Source organism: Scomber scombrus, chromosome 20, assembly GCF_963691925.1.
Source record: "Scomber scombrus chromosome 20, fScoSco1.1, whole genome shotgun sequence".
Lineage (NCBI taxonomy): Eukaryota > Metazoa > Chordata > Actinopteri > Scombriformes > Scombridae > Scomber > Scomber scombrus.
The window spans coordinates 438,825-451,357 of record NC_084989.1 but is presented as its reverse complement, the minus strand read 5'-3'; the positions used below and the strand labels follow the sequence as shown (position 1 = coordinate 451,357).

General features: G+C 37.1%; 1 protein-coding gene across 1 annotated transcript in view; it reads right to left on the bottom strand.

The window, feature by feature from the left end:
• Positions 1–3,830: 3,830 nt before the first annotated feature.
• c1ql3a (complement component 1, q subcomponent-like 3a) overlaps positions 3,831–12,533 on the bottom strand; it is a 51,020-nt gene continuing 42,317 nt past the window's right edge. The window contains exon 2 of the mRNA XM_062441472.1: positions 3,831–4,010. Within this exon, the coding sequence (XP_062297456.1) occupies positions 3,831–4,010 (180 nt within the window). The remainder of the gene's footprint in view (positions 4,011–12,533) is intronic.

Sequence of the window (12,533 nt, the reverse complement as noted above, 5' to 3'; positions counted from 1 at the left end):
GCTTAGAAGTATTAAATCCTGGCACCACCATACTTGCTATACATATGTGTCACTTGCTTACATGCTGTAGAAAAGCAGTCATAGTGTCTTATTACATATACATATGACATGATTTACAGAGGAGACCTTAAGTCTGGTTCTTTTTGAACCAGACATAAAGTCACTGTGATACATACTGTACCTAGATCATGTATGGTGGTTGCCAGCATTTTGTGCAATATCTTACATATTGACATTTCATTACCTGCAACTGAGCAACAAAAAAGAATGTGTAAATATACAGTACTGAACATTCAGTCCATTACTGCTTTGGTAACCTCTTCTCAAAGGGATGTGAGTTATATGCCCTTAACAACAAAAATATTTGGCTTTTAAAAAAATAATAATAATAACACAATATTACAATACGATACAATATTTAAAATGGAAATAATACACCAGTATTCTTAAAAAAATGACTCCTCCAAATATGGGTGCGGACAGTTTTCCTGGTCATTAACCAATTGGTGGAATAAAACAAGCAATTTCAATCTGTTTTGGACTCATCTTCACAGGAGTCTAAATTTGAAGCATACTAAGTCACATCTTTGTATTGTTACTTTAGATATTAATTAGTACGTCTTATTTAAATGAAGTTTCAACCCTGTACCCTAGAAATGATGTTTATAAAAGTGAATTGCAAAAGCAAATACATTTTGGAACACAGTGCTGTTCAGATTACGTTTTTTTTTTTTTTTTTTAAATCAACATAATAAGGAAGTTATGTCAGTTAAAAGAAATGTTGATATTGAGCACATCAGTAAAATGTTCACTGGCAACTAGCACATTTCAGTTGTTCTCTTCCAAAATATCAGATGTCGCAGTATAATATCCTCTCAATCAATATTTTTATGGTATGTTTAGTTACTCACAGCACTTTAGGGAAAGAGTTTAGGGAAAGACCATAGGTGTTTAAAACAAAAAAAGCGAACTTAACTTTAACATTTAACCAAAATCACATTCAGTCGTGTCATGTATGTCTAAGAATAGATGAGATTCAAGATGCAGAATCCAGTCTCTGCGTGTGCCTGAGCCACACCCATCAGACCCCTTATAACTGTGGTGCAGTACAGCAATGTAATTCTTCATTCTATCAAAAAACATTGCCTGTGAACATAATGCAGGCACTGATTGTGTTTGCCACCACAACTTCATTTGGAAAACAATTTCATAGTTTGAAAATTTAAATTCTAGGACACAGGGTTATTACTTTGGCAGTTTTGTGAGTGTATAAAATTCCAACCCAGTCTCACAGCAGTTAGTGAAATAGTCACAAAATTTAATCCATAGATTTTTGAAGATGGACATGAATTTTCCAATTTTCTTGACACTCAGCACAACTGTCAAATTAATGTATTACAATTGAAACATCTTTCATGCTTGTATGATGTTTGTTTTCTTTCAGTTGGGACTCTTGAGCAGAGAAGATGGGTTTTTTTTCTCGTTTGTTATTAGTTTTTCTTTTTTATTACTCAACATTTAATCACAAGATTTTATGCTTGTTTTTATTCCTTTATTTTAATTTTATCAATCCATTGAAGTCTGATTGGATTTTCTTTTAATGATAACTTTAACATTTTTCCACAAAAAACCAGACAAAAGTCACCATGAGGAAAACCATCCATTTTAATTTTCCTAACATTCTGAGAAATAGTTTTTTGTAAGGTTTTAATAGTAGGAGGCTATGGCGGAGCATTGTGTTGTCGGCACATTCAACTACTGTTTTGAGTTGTCTGTCATTAGTGTGCTGCATTCCATTTCAAATTAAGTGAAGGCATTTATACCCTGTCATTGTAAACTCTGAAGTTTTTCATTTAGTTTTATATTTCAAGGAATATGTGGCTGAGGATTTTTAATATGAAATCAGAGAAAACGCAGTCTTCCTCAATTAATATTGAGCCACATCATCCAGCGAAGCACGACAGCATTTTGTGTGTTAGTGTGTCATTATATACCATGGCCATATAAACAGGATGAAGACTGAATTCGGACCTTAGATGTCATATCTCTCATTTAATCCCTGTACTCGTCACTTCTATATATTTCATCAGACTGGACTTTATATTGGGCATTGCATTTAACCCCCACTGTTAATAATTGAATTAATCATTTATGCATGTCACATTTAATTTTTGCTCATGTCACCTCAGTTTGTGTCCATGTACACACATTTATAGATTCAATTTCAATGAATGAGTGAATGTGGTAGGTAGTTACACAAACAATCTGACTTTTTTTTTTTTGCCCATAGTCACATACAAAGGTATCAATTTCATGTTAAGCATAAAGACTGCAAGCAGGGGCAGGGACAGCTGCATTAAAAGTCGAGCCAGTCACCTTCCAACAATTCTGGAGCTGTCTTGTTTTACATGTTGTGTCTTACCAGTTTTCAAATGATTCAATGATGGAGCCATTGAATCACTGGGTTTTATTCAAAGCAGAGCAACATTACAAAAACTGAAAGCAAAACTTCTGAGATGCCTCTGAGTGCTCAGCAGTTGGTCAAGAAATACTTACTGCTAACTCCTCCTAAAACTACAGGAAACACCAAATCACCCCACACTCATAGTTTGACTATCACAATTTCACAATTGTATTTTCTATTAATTCATGTCTCTACATAATGCTCTAAAGGCTATTTCAAAGCCTTCTTCACACTTAAAGGGATATATTCCGGAGGAAATACCCTAAATCCCTCCATTTAAAAAAAAATGTGTTGATCTATTTCATATATTTAAACCATCTACCAAAAATATTTTGAGCTCAGAGAAGTATCACTATCAGCCTTAAAACCCAACACAACCTTAAACAAAAACACAGGCATTACCTCCATGTTATCAAATGTTTTTACTGTGCTGGCTGTATTTCCTAAGGTGTTGGAATGTTTTTTTAACTGAGTGGTGTGTAGTAGAGTATGTAGTTGAGGAGTGGGGTTAGAGGTTAGATGGGTGGATTAATAATTATTAAAGTGTAGTGGGGTTGTTGGGCTGGAGTGATTCACTTTCAACACAGTTGCAACAGCAGTTCTGTGTTTTGTGTTTTACTCCACTCTGTTTCCCTGAAGGCAATTCATGGGCTTCTTCATTACAGTCATGTTTTACATTTTATTTTTATCATTCACCTTCTTTAAATACATTAATCAACAAATATATTTGTTTTACAAGAAGAAGGTTTCTGTTCTTTTCTGGACAAAGGAAAAAACGGAATGACAAAATGTGACTAATATGGAGAACATTGTGCTTATGGTATGGATTAAATACTTAATTATTCAGTTATAAAACAAAAACAAAGTTAGGTAAACTAAATGAATAAATTAAATTAAATACAGATTGTACCTTTAGTTGTAATTCTTCTTTTTTTTCTATGGACAATATTGGTGTTCAGTCTGAGACTGGTTGTGACTGGCAGTAAGTGAGGAACAGAAGAATGTATGAAAGCATTTCAGTGACACTTTAGTGGAAGTGATGATAACATCAATGATAAAGAATCACAATATTAAATACTAATCAATATTGAAATCAGTGTATGTAATATAAAGGGTCAAATAATCTGAAGATGTAGCTATTGTTTCAGGACACATTGATAAAAATAATTATTTTATTAATGATACTATTGTATGAAAGTGGTAATTATGTTTATAATGGTATTATCATCTGCCACCAGTGTATCATAATGCACTTAAAGTGTTAAAATGTTAAATAAAATAATATGTGGGTTACAGGGGCTTATATTGGTTTCTCTGCGCATGTTAGCATCTTATTTGTAGAGGGAAAATACTATAACTGTGTTTTCTAGTCAGCGTAGATGATGAATCCAGAGAAGGTGCTGTACTTATTGTTGTTGCCTCCATGAGCTTTGCCTCCATCTAGTTTAATGTAGACCTCGTCTCCTGGCTCCAGATGCAGCACAGCGCTGTTACTGGCATAGTCATAGTTCTGGTCTGCATCCTGGGCTATGGCACTGGCACGCACCTGCAGGAATGCACAAGCACACACACACACACACAAACACACACACACACACACACACACAAACACACACACACACAGAGCATACACATTAAGAAAAACTCTAAACTTAAAATTCATGATATTTAGCTGATGATAAGTGTTGCACCTGTTCTAAAAAAAAGAGTGACAACAGTGTGTGGCAGAGCAGATCTTGTGTAGACAATGATAAGGACTGCAGTCACTGCTGATGTGCTGCTATCATTACATGCCCAGTGTAGGCAAGGTGTAATGAAACAAGAAAAAAAACAGTTTTGCTATTCTAACACTGTATACACGGGCAAAGTGGTGAAAACTGCAAGTCAGTAGCACAACAGCAGGAGTTTCAGTCCTCTGTCTGTTGCCTGCTGTGATTTTAGCATGCTGATGGTGACCAGGCATCTTCCCCCGGTACGCGTACCCCTACTGCAGGGGGTACGTGGATTTCCTAGTTGACAAGTAAAAGAATTAAAAAAAACATCAAAAATGATAGTGCATGATTAGTTTCCTTAGGGAGACAATAGTCTGTGGCACAACCGCGCCAAAGTCCCACAATCAAAACAGCTTACCTGCAGCCAGATAAATACTGGTAGGTCTGCGCTATGGATAAATGGCTGAAACGTCCGCTTGCTCTGGATTCAGGCCAGGGTTCAGAGGAGCCGAGAAACGTAAGAAAGAGGCCAAACTGAAACCAAGGCAGTACAGTGAAACATATATATTATTTGGATTCATTTCTACTTCTGCAGACCCACCGCAGCCTCAGTGCTTCTTTTGCGGTGAAGTCCTGGCTAATAATGCGATGAAGCCAGCGCATTTACAGAGACACCAGAGCACCAAACACTCAGGAAGTGTCGATAAAAGTGAAGAATTTTACAGACGAAAGCTGTGGGAATTTAAGTCGAGTCAGACAGTAAAGATGAAAGCCACGAATGTGTCAATAAAAGCACTCGAGGCATCTTATGTCGTGTCCCTGCTTGTGGCTAAATCAAAAAAACCTCACTCAATTGTTGAGGAGCTCATTCTCCCTGCAGCGAATGCGTTGGCCGAAATTATGATAGACAAGAAAGCAACCGAAGCACTCAAGAAAGTTCCCCTGTCGAATAACACCGTATCCCGTCGGATCAATGATGTCTGTTAATATAATTGGACAAGTGGTGAACATAATAAAACTAGCTGGTCAGTTCGCTTTGCAGCTGGGTGAAATGACAGATGTGAGTGGAGAAGCGCAGCTCTTGTCCTTCGTGCGTTACAAAGATGCATCAGACATAAACGAGCATATTTTATTTTGCAAAACGCTGCCAGGAAAGACAACTGGGGAAGAATTGTTCCAGGTTATCGACAGCTTTTTCAAAGAACATGATCTGCAGTGGAAAACCTGCAGCCACATCTGTACTGATGGAGCAGCTGCGATGACGGGGCGCGTAAAGGGACTTTTTGGGCACATAAGAAAGGTAAATCCCGACATTAAATGGATGCATTGTATTATTCATCGCGAAGCACTCGCTAGCAAGAGGATGAGCCCTGATTTAAGTGCTGTTATGGATGATGCTGTGAAGATGATACATTTCATCCAATCTCGGCCATTGAATCACAGGCTGTTTGAAACTCTTTGTCATGAGAATGGCACAGAGCACGATCAGCTATTGCTTCACACAGACGTGCGCTGGCTGTCTCGTGTGAAAACGCTACTGAGACTTTATGAACTTCGCAATGAAGTTTTTGTGTTCTTGACTGAGCATCTGCATCCTCTTGCTGTGCAGCTTGAGGATGACAAGTGGGTGGCGTGCCTGGCATATCTTGCTGATGTGTTTACCAAACTCAACGAGCTCAATACCTAGTGTTTTGTTCCTGAATTAAAGTTTTAATGCCTGTTTAAAGGGGACTTATTCAAAGGGGCTCCAGGTTTAAGCCTAAATGTTACGAGATATATATAGCAAAGATAATTTGATTTTTTCGATTTTTATATGTATTTATTTGAATATATTATTTATTTTCAAGGCAACATTTTCATTTTTATTTCTTTTTATTGAGTGATTAAGTTAAAATTAAGAAAATGCCTGAGAATTACATGTTCAAATTAAGGAGATGAAATAAAGTTATTTTCATTCAATAATCAGTTACGTTCTACTTTTGAAGAATCATCAGCACATAGTGAGGGGGTACTCATGGTTTGACAAAAAGGCTCATGGGGTACACAAGACAACGAAGGTTGGGAACCACTGCTCTAGTCGACTGCTGTATGTGTGTACTGGTGTTTACGACCTGCCACTCTTCTTTTGGCTCACTACGTTTCCCTGTCATACACCTACTTCAACCCACCCAACACGTTCCCAATCTGAACGGAAAGAACTGCTGTTTCACCTAGTATCATAAAATATGTGAGGAAACCTACATCATGCTATTAATTTATGACAGCAATGTGTGTGCTGACAGAAAACGTACCAAAACCATCTTCAACACAAGATGAGTAATGCTAGTGTTAGTAGATAATCCTACTTCCAACTGACCCTGAGCTCTTCCAAGCTGAGGGCAGATCTACCACTGAAGCCACAAACTGTTTTATTTACAGGAACATTGAAAATATTGTATATTGTATTGAAAATATTCAGGGTCACATGCACAGCATTTTTGCAGTCAGCAGCATTTTGATGGCTATCATTGTGTTTCACTGCATGTATATATATATTATTCTTGACATACTTTCTTCTATATTTATAATTAAGTATTGAAATAAGAAATAAAGAAATAATTAGTAGGTTAAGATTAACTATATTTTGATTTTGATGTGTTTACCACCACCTGCTGGATGTTTTGAGAGGAGAAAGAAGCACATTGAAAGTTAGTTGAAGTTAGTAGGTCCCGGACAGGAGAATAGTGGGTCCAGGGCATGAATCTGTCATCTACAATCTCAAGTAACCTGTGAGACGAGAAAGCACAGAGGACTCTGGGGAAGAAGTTTAAGTTAGTGAATGCATTAATAGTACATACATGTAAATGGATAAAGATGGATAAAGAGAGGGAGGAGGAGAAAGGAGAAAGGAACTGTTATGGGAATTCTTATTATTCATCTTCTCTGATACAAATGAGTAACTATGTCATATGATTAGGTGTATGTGTGTGTCAGTGTCTGCTGATTGAGTGAACATCATGTATGTTCAAATCTACTGACTAACCATTGCCCTGATTGTACAACACATTATGACGTGACTATTGTGCTTACATTGTTCTGATGGTAGAACAAGGTCATCCTTTTACAAGATAATGTATTGTATATAATCTGACAACTTCCTCTGCTCTGGGCTCATTCATGTCATCTCACACTTGAGACAGCAAGGAGTCCGTCTGCAGACGACTGAATAAACTCTCAGAAAAACAACGAACGACTTTATGCTTCTTGATATAAAATTGCCAGAACAAGTTGGCGTTGTTGGAGGATTACCCGTGAGGTGGCGTTCGGGACTCAGCGCTGCGGGTTTAAGTCTGTACAGCTGGAGTCTTGGACTCCAAAAATCTCAAACCTCCCTGTCAAAGAGGGTAGAGAATTGGGGGACCTGACACGTGAGGACCGACGCCCACTCACTGGCGTGATCAAGGAACCTTTTTCTGGCACACAACCTTGTCTTTCTGGTGAGTATATTCGGAAACAATAACAGATCCTCACCACCGTGGGTGGGTGTAATAGACGTATTAACAGGGCAGGTGTTTACCGCTGTATGATCGGGGAAGCTTCGGGTCTGGGACCCATAGAGACTGTAGCAGACAGTCCTTGTGCACATTAATAAAGCTTTGAATATTACCATCAACGATCGTTTAGTTTTAGGGTTTAAAGTTCTAAGAACGCAGGGGTATAGAATATTTGGTAACACTTTCTAAGAAGACTATATCTATAGTGCATTATGAACGCGTTCATAGTGAATTATAATGCTCATCCTAATCAATCATAATGCTTTATGACTACTCATAAACACACATAATGCTTTATGATGCACTATATCAACAGTTATGAATAACTATAAATCTAGCTTATAATTAATTATGAGTGCCTTTGACTGGTTATAAACTACAGGCTGACTGATGGGGCTTATAATACATTATGACTACTTATACCCCTCTATACACACACCTCAACAATCAACTGTTATAAGGACTCATAGGATGCTATAATACTCCATGAAGGATCATAAGTTATCAATGTATGCTTTAAGTAAAGTGAAGTTCATATGGATGCATCTATAATGCAGCATACCTCATCATAATGTTTCATTGTTGGTGTTAAGTAAAGTGTAACACATGTGCATGTATTTAAAATAATCTATGCTGCATCATAAGTCATTATGTCAGATACCAAAATATAGAGAATTACATAAAGATTAGTCTGCTTCAGGAATATAACATTAAGGTATAAAACATGAATGATAAACTCAAAGTAAGAAAAAGACAAAATCCATTTTCTCTAGTTTATTTTCAGAATAAAAACTTACACTTGGGTTAGTTCTGAAGTGCAAACATGTGGCCCATGGAAACTACACCCTAACATTTTAAAATTTTCAGCCACTGCTACTATTAAGGATTTTTTTTTTTAAATATCTTTTTCATAATAAAATAACACATACTGTTCTTGTATCAAGTGCAAACCTAACCTTAACACTTAAACAAATTAACAATTAGCGACATGGTTAGACATGGGTGGCGATTGGAAGCAGACCTCCATCTTCTTTCATTGTTTTAATCTTTTCCTTGACCTCTGGGGTCATGGCAGCATGGCAACTGTCAATGAAGGATGACAATTTTTCCTTGCACTCATTCCAGGGCCCCACGTGTTTGAAGATGTCAGGTGCAGCTATGCTCAGTTCAGCAATTGGCGCTGTCCTGGAGATAGTATTTCTATCAGCACCGATGCAATGGAAAGCTGCCTTCATGGAACCCCCTCGGTTGAAGGCATCTATAGCCATCTTGTTTCAAGCGATGATGCTCCTGGTGTTTCTAGCTGTAAATGGCACATTAAACCAGATTTTGTTTAAAAAGCTTGCTGTCAAGATGTGTGAACTTGTTAAAACTGTAATGAGCAATTACCTCTTGTTCTTCCAATCAGGTCATCGTGCTAGAGGGTTTAACTTGATGGCGGGAAGAGGAGGAAGAGGTTGGAGATTTTGAAGACTCCTTCATTCGGTAGCTATCCAGCTAGCTGGATGAATCTAGAATAGATATCAAGGGATGGATCAAAGCAGATCATGATAGTGTCAACTTTCAAAATATAAACAAATACATAGCACCCATGGAATAAGCCGCTAGAGATTGGTTTTGGCAGTACAGGCTCACAGGTGGTAAAACAAATGTCATCATGATGACATGCATCTGAACTGTGTCAATTAATGAAACAGGCAGGAGGTGAGAGAGTGATAAACATGGCCTCTCCCAACCAAACAAAACTTGTGGATAAAGCAGATGCACTAAGGGAAATATGGCATTATTGCCTGCAGAACTGACAGTGAAGGCAAAGCCCTTCTGTAAAGCTTTCAGTGGACATCAGATCACAGCATAACAAGTAAAAGCTTTTACAAAACTAAGAGTGTGACCTAATCATCAATTAATAATGTGATTATTGTTATTTGTATCAATTTGTTGTCAAAAACACACATACATGTGTGGGAAAAACAAACATGGGAACACACTTGACCCACGTTTGTTAAACAGCTAAACACTGAAGCTGCAGCAGAGTAATTTTATTTTTATTAAAACATGTTCAACAGTACAGTAATGTAGGGAAATAGTGTATACAGTATAATCAGTGGTGTAGTCCAGCCGTATACCCACTTATTTTTCAGTCAGCATTGCGTATAGCCACTTCTGTCAATCTAATCAGTAAACTGATGAGCCAATCGGAGGCAGACAAGGGCGGTCAATGCCGAGGTAAATATTGCTAACCGACAAATTTACTTTTACAAGTTTACTTTAAATGATTTGCCTTTAGGATATGCAATCAACCGGTAAGTTTAGGTAGATTGCTAGTTTGGGTAACTTCTGAAACACTGGACACAGAGAACAGTGCAACACAAATAATACAACATGTTGCCAGTGAGATGCAGAGCTAAATCGTCAGTAGCATTATAGCATCATCCTTAAATTAGCATTATAGCATCATCCTTAAATTAGCTGTCCTAATTGACGAGGCATCTTGTTTAAGTCACAAAGCTGTCATGACAGTTTCTATTAAAGCATCAATTCAAGAAGAAAGCACTTTTGAGTTTATCTGATTGATTTTGATGTGTGGAAGAGAATGATATGATTTTTTTAATCTAAGGTGAAATATGAATAAGGATGCATTGTCAAATTCAGATCTGAAGTATTTTATTTAAATAAATGTTCAAAAAATAAGTGAAACACCATGTTTGCCTCATTTATATTGTACATTCATGCAGGCTGCCTGTGTGACCATTAATACCTACAAACTGCTCCTGATCCAGTCATGTTAATTTTATAATAGTGGCACATCTGGCCCACACTATCTGTTGCTAATCAGCTGTTCAAAGAGACAGTTTACAAAAGAAACTACTGACTTGCCAAGTGAGAGAATAGGTGTCATTCCTTATTCCTTAATAGTTCACTCAAAATGCATAGTTGTCTCTCACTAGTCTGTGGGCCAGTATTGGTTTAGTCATTTCATAATCCTTCCTCCTTGAGATCAAGCAGCAGAAATGATGTGACAATGAGCAAATACTACTGACGGATGTTTGGGTAAACTAAATAGAGTCTTACATCACTGTTTCTAAAACAGGGCGTTTTTCTGGGCTGGGTTAAAAAAGGGCAAACATTCAGAGTATACCCACTTCTCCAGGGACCACTACACCACTGAGTATAATATATCAATAAAGGGTGTGCAAAGAGACACATTCAATGTTACTGTTTGTGAAGTTAACATTAAAAATATTTCCAGACAATGAAAAGAAATGTGGGATTTGATTCTACTGTATGTAATAAATTGTGCTTCTGTTACCTTCAGATGAATCAGAAAGAACAGAATTGGAGTCTTCCTCTTCCTCGTCATTAACAATGCTCTTTAATTGGCTTTCTTCAAAGGGGTTTTTCTATCATTCCCATGCTTGCGTCTGACACCTGCAAATAACAAAACAAATTGTGGTACTAGTGATCTAGTTGTGAGAAAGGAATGAATATGAAAACACATTTTTGTCTGTGTGCTGGAAAAAACCTATTGGAGAGTGAAAAAAGAATACTCACATTCAAAGAGTACTGTATGAATGTGAATGGATAATTACTCACTTGACTTGCCAGACATTATTGTAGAATTATCTTCATTCTTCTTGGAGAGTAGCTGATGGATGAGCTCGTCCTTTTTCCCAAGTTCTCCTTGCAGGTAGGTCTTGTCATCTTTGAGGAGGGAGATGGTTTCATCACGAATACGCCCCTTCTCTTTCTCTGCTTCAAGAAGTTGTTGAAGTTTTTCAACCTCCTGAACTGCATTTGGTGAGGCTGTTGAAATAATTACAAATGAAGTAATCCTTGAATAAGAAATTCTCTTACAATAAGAATAATAACAGGAGGTATGTATAATTGCAACACATAATTTAAGAATCCCTGATTGTGTGTCTATGTGTGCTGACACAAAGGTCTCAAAGATTCTAATATGTAACTAATTGTGGGCTGTACTTGGTCATTGTGTCACTGTACACTCACTGTAATTGCTGTGCATGTAGAGTCTGTGTATCACTTGCCTGCCCTGACAGTTTTTGTGTCAGGCAGCAAAGAAGTTGTAGCATGTTGTCAATTTGTCTCATATCAAGTGTCATACGATATGACTATTGTGTATGTGCACATTGCGATGTTGATGCTGACACAATATATTGTACAGCCACTACATCAGCAATAGACATGGACCATACTGAGAACCTTGTGCCACACATTATTAAAAACAATGCTGTTGTTAATATTTGGTAGTCAATGACCTACATGTCGACAATTATGTTACAATTGTACCAGACAAAAAGAATATTACCAGACCTTTTATGCTGTTCTGGGGGGATGAATCAGCCTTGGGATTAGCATTCTTGCAACGACTCATGGTTGAAGCTGGCTAGATGAATAAAAAGCAAGGCACATGTTACAAGTTTCAGGAAAATGCTATTACTGTTGCAATAATTTATGTATTATATCAATTACAGATACAGGAAATCTTTCCTGCCTCATCCCATCACACTGTATAATAACGGCTAAGAAAACCCTCTGGTCACAACTTACAGTCACTGCACACTTTATTTTCTACACACAGTTACACACATCGCACATTTACTTTGCACTAAAATCAACATTGCCAAACTGTTGTATTTACTTTTGTACATTACATTTTATTTTATTTACTATTGCTATTTTATGTATAGTTTATTTTTTATATTTTGCTATTTTGTTATGTATAGTTTGTTTTTTTATATTCTTATTCTTTATATCCTTATACTATACGTTGTTATCGACACTGTATCGTCACTATGTGTCTGT